The sequence below is a fragment of the Gadus macrocephalus genome, chromosome 11 (assembly GCF_031168955.1).
Source record: "Gadus macrocephalus chromosome 11, ASM3116895v1".
NCBI lineage: Eukaryota > Metazoa > Chordata > Actinopteri > Gadiformes > Gadidae > Gadus > Gadus macrocephalus.
Genome location: NC_082392.1, coordinates 1318520 through 1326019, shown reverse-complemented (window position 1 = coordinate 1326019; position 7500 = coordinate 1318520). Strand labels below are relative to the sequence as shown.

The window sequence follows — 7500 nt, the reverse complement described above, 5'->3', positions numbered from 1 at the left end:
TAAACTAAACGTCGTGGTTCTCAGGTACCTGTCACGGGATGACTTCCGGGTCCTGACCGCGGTGAGCATCTTTTCAATCAGCTGTTGTGTTCGTGTGTATTAGTGTAGAGTCTGTAACTGTCCATCCCAGCCTACTATGTATACTACCAATACTACCGTATAATACAGTATACAATACCCTACTGATTATAACTGCTGAAAACACTACTAACAATACTATACACTACACTATACTATAATACACTACTAATACTATACACTATTAATACTTTACACTATACTATACACTACTGATACTATACACTACTAATAATATACTATACACCATCAACATGTTGCAGGACTATTGCTGTGTGTGTGTGTGTGTGTGTGTGTGTGTGTGTGTGTGTTGCATTTACAGCAATGGCTATATTTGTAGATTCAGTACATCAACTGATAATTATGTCTACCTCAAGATACAAACTGATATTTGTTGCATTATTGTGTATAGAATGATTCTTAATGTAATGTCTTTGCTCTTTCAACGCCTGTCATTCATGCTGTGATAGCCCAATTCCCTGTCCTGGTATTCCGATTACTGGGCCACGCATCTAACGTCTGTGTTCTCTGTGAACAGGTGGAGATGGGAATGAAAAACCATGAAATCGTCCCGGTCAGTCTGCTGGCCTCCATCGCCAGCCTCAAGCACGGGGGCTGCAACAAGATCTTAAGAGAACTCGTGAAACACAAACTCCTGTCCTACGAACACACAAAGAGTAAGAGCGTTCACGTCATTCTGGAACCCTTCTCCTTAAACGTCCTTTCACACAGGAGGCTCAAGATGGACCAAATACGAAGAAGTGCAACTGAAGATATTGAATAGTTTTGTTGTTGTGTTCCTCAGCTGTGCACGGTTACCGGCTGAACTACGGGGGCTACGACTACTTGGCGCTGAAGACCTTCTGTGCCAGAGAGGTGCTGCTCTCTGTGGGCAACCAGATGGGCGTCGGGAAGGAGTCGGGTACGTCTCGAGATGCCGAACAGAGAGTTACAGTTTCACAATGATCAAGGCAATCCAACTAGGGCCGTTCAAGGGATTACTTGGCCGATAATCACTACAAATCAAATGATATTTCTAGATATTCTCCAGTTCTCTATATGATACAACAATTACACAATTGTTATAACAATGTCACAGATACAGTTTGACAACATTGTGTAGGAGACCTGGAAATCACTTCCCCACCCGTTCCCTCGTAGATATTTACATCGTCGCCAATCCTGAGGGGGAGCAGTACGCCATGAAGCTCCACAGACTGGGCAGAACGTCCTTCAGGAACATCAAGAACCAGAGGGATTACCACAAGCACAGGAAGAACATCTCCTGGCTCTACCTCTCCCGCCTCTCCGCCATGAAGGAGTACGCCTACATGAAGGTGAAGCACGGAGGAAACATCTCATTCACTCCTTTTAGTTCGCCTTCTCCCAATCCCATCCCGTCCCTTCTGAGAGTATCACCTCGTGTATTCTTAGCTCTCGAATGTGTCTCTATGATGTCTCAGTTACTTTTATTCCAATCTTATTGCTTGATTTTTTTTGTGTTGGTTCCCTTGGTAAGCGCCCTGTGTTAATGTTTGCCCTTTATCAAAAAGGTGGATTTTAGGAGGCAGCAGACATGTCTGAATCTGTTAGCGTTAATAATCGGTGTCTCGTCCCCAGGTGCTGTATGAGCGAGGCTTCCCTGTCCCCAGACCAGTGGACTACAACAGACACGCTGTGGTGATGGAGCTCATCAACGGATATCCAATGTGTGTAAACGAACAGCCCTGCATTTAAAACAACTAGGGATCGACCGATATTATCGGCCGATATTCGCGGTTTTTACGTGTATCGGTATCGGCCGATACGCGGCTGATTTTCGCCGATTTTTAATTTTTTTTCACTTGTTCTACCTCACCTGTTTTTAATATTTGTTAAATATTGTTCATCTACTTGTTCTTACTTTTTCTACTTCACCTGTTTTTACTATTTGTTACATATTGTTTTTTATATTGAAGTTCAATAAATGTTCCATCAAAAAAAAAAAAAAAAAAAAAATCGGCTCAAGAAAATCGGTATCGGCGTATCGGCTAAGGCTGAGGAAAAAATATCGGTATCGTATCGGCCCTAAAAAAATCGGTATCGGTCGATCCCTAAAAACAACCCTTCTGTGCTTAAAGGGAAACTGGACCGGGTAGCATCTTATGTTAGATTAGAAGCAGCATAATAGTGTGGTACATCCTAGTGCTGTGTATGGAGCTGGGTCCAAATCTCAACTTAAATGAGCAACATTTTAAAAACGTAGGATAACCTGTAAATAAGGACCTCTATGGCCCTCAATGGCTGAAGTTTTGGGCTGCCAGGAAATGTAAATCGGGTTATTTACAGCCTTTCTCTTGACGTTTTGTCGCCCTCTAGGTGTCAGATCCGGGAGCTGCAGGATCCTCCCGGTCTCTACAGCGAGATCATGGAGCTCATCGTCAAGCTGGCCAATCACGGCCTCATCCACGGAGACTTCAACGAGTTCAACCTGATGTTGGACGACACCGACCATGTGACCATGATCGACTTCCCCCAGATGGTTTCCACGTCCCACTTCAACGCAGAGTGGTCGGTCCCGCCCTCATGACGTCATTCATGTTCGCCCTATCGGGAGAGTGCGTGTGACCTCATGCCTCTCTCTTTGACGTTTTGGTTTCCAGGTACTTCGACCGAGATGTCAAGTGCATCCGAGATTACTTCGCAAAACGCTACCACTATGAGAGTGAGCTGTACCCGACCTTCAAAGACATCAGGTGACCAACTGACGGTAGCATGTGTTGTCTCTGCCTGTAGACCAGTGTCTCGCTCTCTGTAGACCAGTGTCTCGCTCTCTGTAAACCAGTGGCTCTGTCTGTAAACCAGTGTCTCGCTGTAAACCAGTGTCTCTCTCTCTGTAAACCAGTGTCTCTGTCTGTAAACCAGTGTCTCTCGCTGTAAACCAGTGTCTCTCTGCCTGTAAACCAGTCTCTCACTCTCTGTAAATCAGTGGCTCTCTCTCTAAACCAGTGCCTCTGTCTCTAAACCAGTGTCTCTGTCTGTCAACCAGTGTCTCTGTCTGTAAACCAGTGTCTCTGTCTGTAAACCAGTGCCTCTGTCTGTAAACCAGTGCCTCTGTCTCTAAACCAGTGGCTCTCTCTGTAAACCAGTGCCTCTGTCTGTAAACCAGTGCCTCTGTCTCTAAACCAGTGGCTCTGTCTCTAAACCAGTGGTTAACCAGATGGGAACACCACTAACCCATCAGTGGTATTGTTCTGTGCTCTACAGGCGGTCCTGCTGTCTGGACGTGGAGATCTCAGCCAGCGGCTTCACCAAGGAGATGGAGAGGGACGGAGAGCTGCTGCACCCCGCCGGCCCCGAGAGCGAGGAGGACGACGAAGACGACGACGAGGAGGAGGAGGAGGAGGAAGGGGAATCAGAGAATGGAGAGGTGCAAGGCGTCGACATGGAGGAATACAAGCACGTGATGCTGGAACTGGACGGGCTGAAACTCGGAGAGACACAGACGGACTCACGGGACGCAGAAGAGAAGGAAGGTGAGACCAGAGAAGAAGAGAAGGAGGGTGAGACCAGAGAAGAAGAGAAGGAGGCGGAACTGGTGACGGAGGAGAAGGCAGAGCAGGAAGTGGAACTGAAGGCGGAACTGGCGGTCTGCAGCGCTGAAGAGGGAGAGGCGAAGGAGGGGAGAGAAGAGGCTGGTGAGCATGATGGAGGAGGAGGAGGAGAAGGAGAAGAGGAGGACCGGTGTCCAGAGCTGCTGGACCTGTCGGCCGCCAACAGAGAGTTCAAACCGTTCAGGTAACCGGCTGAAAATCTACGTAACGCTCTGATTGACCATAATAATTCAAATTGACTAATTATTTAAAGGTGTGTGTGCCCAGTCAATACCCTGAGGTCACCCACACGGAACATCTTGTATTTGGTGCATGGGGACCGTGTTCTCCATCTACAGTAATGGTCGGTGTTGCGTCTGAATGCTGACCCGTGTGTCTCCCTCCTGCAGGGACGCAGACAGCCTGCTGCACCTGAACGAGCACCGCAGGAGAACGGACAGCGAGGGCACCGTGGGCAGCGTGGGCAGCTGCTCCACCATACCGCCCGTGAGTCGCCACGCACACGCCGACGACACGCACAACCACACAACACGCTGACACGCACACGCTGACACGCACAACCACACAACACGCTGACACGGACAACCACACAACACGCTGACACGCACACGCTGACACGCACAACCACACAACACGCTGACACGGACAACCACACAACACGCTGACACGCACACGCTGACACGCACATCCACACAACACGTCTGGGGTGTGCGTGTGTCCACCTAGAGTTAGTAGCATCAAACTAGAACCGCTAAAAAAGGCAATCCATGACCCTAAGTGATCGTTACCATAGGAACCATCACCGGTGTGATGGTTCTGTAAAGGTGCAGGTGGTGATGGTTCCTGTAACACTGTATAAAGGTGGTGTAGTGTAACACTGCATAAAGGTGGAGGTGTGTAACACTGTATAAAGGTGGAGCTGCGTCTTGCGTCCTCCCTTGCAGGAGGTGGTGCGTCAGAAGGTGCGCAGGCAGCTGGGGAAGCAGCAGAAGTCGGCTCAGAGGAGGCGTCTGCAGAGGGGCGAGGCCAGCCTGCAGACCAAGGCCCGGAGGGAGACCGACAGCGTCATCAAGTCCAGCCTGGAGTGCGACTCCTTCTGGGGCTGAGGGGGTGGGGGCGGCCCTCGGGGGCGGGGGGAGGGGAGGGGGGGGGGGACTGCGAGGACTATGTCGTTGGGGTTCTGCTCCTGCTCGCTGGGTGAGTCGGTATAAAGGTCGATCATTCAGCCGAGCCGGCCGGGCGGAACCCACCAGGGACGGTGGGGGGGCGGTGTGACCTCATATTAAAGACATGCGGAGGGGTTGTAAATAACTACCATTTATACAAACGTGGCCGCATGACAATAAATTGTGGTTTGAAATAAATAAAAATGTGTTCCACTAAACGAAAGACTGTTCCTGTTGCGTGGCAAACATCTGACCTGGTTCTCCAGGGGGGGGACTCGTGTGGTTCCCCGACGTGCATGCCAAGGTCGGCCCCTAGGAAACCTTTCATCTCAGCGAGACGCCGCCGGCACAAAGCCCCCCAACAATCGGACAAGCGTCTGAAAGGGAGGGCACCGCCACACCGCAACGCCGCCACCTTTGCGACCAATCAACTCGCAGAAAGATTGACACGCCGACGCCATCGGCCCCAGAACGGGGCCCAAAGATATGCTGATTCCCTCCGGAGCGCGTCGGCGCACACACTGCGTCGCTCGGGACGGAGCCCGGGAGCTTAGGAACCAGCGCTCCTCTCACTGTGGTTCATTAACGTGTAAGAGGCTTTGAGAAGCGGCTGATTCAGAGCGGAACAATGACCATTCATACCTAGGGGGTGGATTGAGCTGCACCCCGGCCGGCCTCGCGGAGCAAAGGCGAGTGTGTGAACAGTCAACACCAGGCCCTGCCCCCCCCAGCTCCGCCCCCTCTGTCCCAGACCCCTATAGGAGGAGGAGCAGCAGCAGTGGTCGTTGGAGGTATATTAACTAACGGTGTGTCCGCTGGTGAACTGTTTATCATCAAGTAGCTTCATCATCCCGGGGCTAATGTGTTCCATGCCGAGGGTTCGTCAGGGCGGCGATGCCCGTTTAGCTGTGACTCGGCTCCGGGATTAGCCAGCTGCACACTGCAAAGGACGGGGGGGGGGGGGGGGGGGGCCTGCATTCCAGTGGAAGACCTCAGAGTGTGTGTGTGTGTGTGTGTGTGTGTGTGTGGGTGGGAGAGAGCAAGCGAAAGACAAACGGGCGTTTGCCAGTGTGTATGTATGTGTAGAATGAGGGAGGGGGGCCCTCGGAGCAAATTGGTAGAATGGGGGACAAAGGTGGTCCGCATCGCAGGAGAAGCCCCCGGGGAGACGTTCACACAGGAGAGGGGGGAGGCAGGGGGAGAGAGGGGAGGCAGGGGGGGGAGAGGGGCTGACCAGGGAGAAGTTCACACAGAGAGGGGAGAGGGGGAGGAAGGGGGAGAGAGCGGCAGTTCAGGGAGACGTTCACACAGTAGTGGGGAGAGGGGGAGAGAGGGGAGGGGGTGGGATACAAGTTGAGGGCGAGCATCGAGGAGTCCAGAGGATTTGAGACTAGCGCCTCCGCCGCAGCAGTCCACCCCGGTCGGTAGGCGATGAGAGCTGCCCTCGCTCACCCTGCTGTGGACGCCCGACAGAGAGGAGAGGAGACGAGGTGAGGAGAGGAGGAGAGGAGGAGAGGGGACTGAGCCGGTCGGGACGCGGCCGTGAGAGCAGACATGAGGAAGGCCGGAGCAGCGAGGGTGAGCTCGGAGGAGATGCAGGAGAACATCATGATGTCCCACCTGCTGAAGAGCGAGAGCGGCACCTCCCCTCAAGACCGTGAGTACGCCGTGAGTACGCCGCGACGGCCAGAGAGGCTGCTCACGACCCAGTGGAGGAGGGATGGGAACAATAACAGAGAGGGAGGCCCATCGAGCACCCGATCAAGCACTGTGTTGTTTCACCTTGTTATTACATCCAGGGCCGTCGGAGTGGGGTGTAAGGTGGACAGGCTTGAGGGGGCCCTTGGGAAGTTTCGAATTATTATAAAAAAAGTATTTTTTGACTGTTGACTAAGTGTCATGTCATTCGGGGCCATCAGGACTTTTTGTATAGGGCCCAGAATTTGTTGCTACGCCCCTGATTACATCATACCTTATGTTGTTTGAAATACGGTTTCTCATTTTCCTATAAAGAAATATTGAAGCGATAAATGTAAGACAATGCTTGGATTGATTCTTGTAGTTCTTTGGATGAGCCTCGCGCATATGCTTATATCAAGGTTGTGGTTTGGGTGAGCTTGTTCTCAGGTTGAATGTGTCTCACGGTCGAAGGCTCGGGAAACGCTGACCTGAGCACTGGTGATGGTGTCTCCCCTCTGGACTAACCTCTGTTCAAACAAACCCTCCGGAGAACGTTGTTCCACTGAAACTTTATCGCCCCACACACACTGGACAACATTAACACTAATTCCCATAAACACAGGAACAAAGGCATGACTGCAGATCATGTGTCATAATAAAAATAGTTTCACTTCTTATGTTGTTACTCAGTCTTGAATTTAGTGCAGGAGACTTAGCAGTGAGGCTGAGAATATTACATGGAAAATAATGTTCATTACAAAATATTGTTAATATATAAACAATACATATTCTGGAAATAAAAATCCTGATAAATTTGATCTCCCATTACACTAGACTGTCACTCTCAACGTTGAAGTTTTTCTCAGTACTATTTTTAAGTTCCAGGACGTACAACATGCAACAAGTGTGTAAGGGGGGGGGGGGGGGGGGTGTCCAGGTGAGCTCTGAACAGGTTAGTCTTGAGTCTTTTGCGGAAGCTGGTG

General features: G+C 51.0%; 2 protein-coding genes across 2 annotated transcripts in view; both read left to right on the top strand.

Moving 5' to 3' along the window:
- riok2 (RIO kinase 2 (yeast)) overlaps nucleotides 1-5060 on the top strand; it is a 5180-nt gene extending 120 nt beyond the window's left edge. The window contains exons 1-10 of the mRNA XM_060064984.1: nucleotides 1-61; nucleotides 617-755; nucleotides 884-1000; nucleotides 1240-1415; nucleotides 1699-1787; nucleotides 2437-2628; nucleotides 2721-2813; nucleotides 3325-3855; nucleotides 4061-4157; nucleotides 4616-5060. The exon at nucleotides 1-61 is cut by the window's left edge and continues 120 nt beyond it. Coding sequence (XP_059920967.1) covers nucleotides 1-61; nucleotides 617-755; nucleotides 884-1000; nucleotides 1240-1415; nucleotides 1699-1787; nucleotides 2437-2628; nucleotides 2721-2813; nucleotides 3325-3855; nucleotides 4061-4157; nucleotides 4616-4777 — 1657 coding nt within the window. The 3' untranslated portion in view covers nucleotides 4778-5060. The remainder of the gene's footprint in view (nucleotides 62-616; nucleotides 756-883; nucleotides 1001-1239; nucleotides 1416-1698; nucleotides 1788-2436; nucleotides 2629-2720; nucleotides 2814-3324; nucleotides 3856-4060; nucleotides 4158-4615) is intronic.
- Nucleotides 5061-6391: 1331 nt separating this feature from the next.
- LOC132467462 (protein limb expression 1 homolog) overlaps nucleotides 6392-7500 on the top strand; it is a 17681-nt gene continuing 16572 nt past the window's right edge. Inside the window, 1 exon segment of the mRNA XM_060064774.1 lies at nucleotides 6392-6498. Coding sequence (XP_059920757.1) covers nucleotides 6392-6498 — 107 coding nt within the window.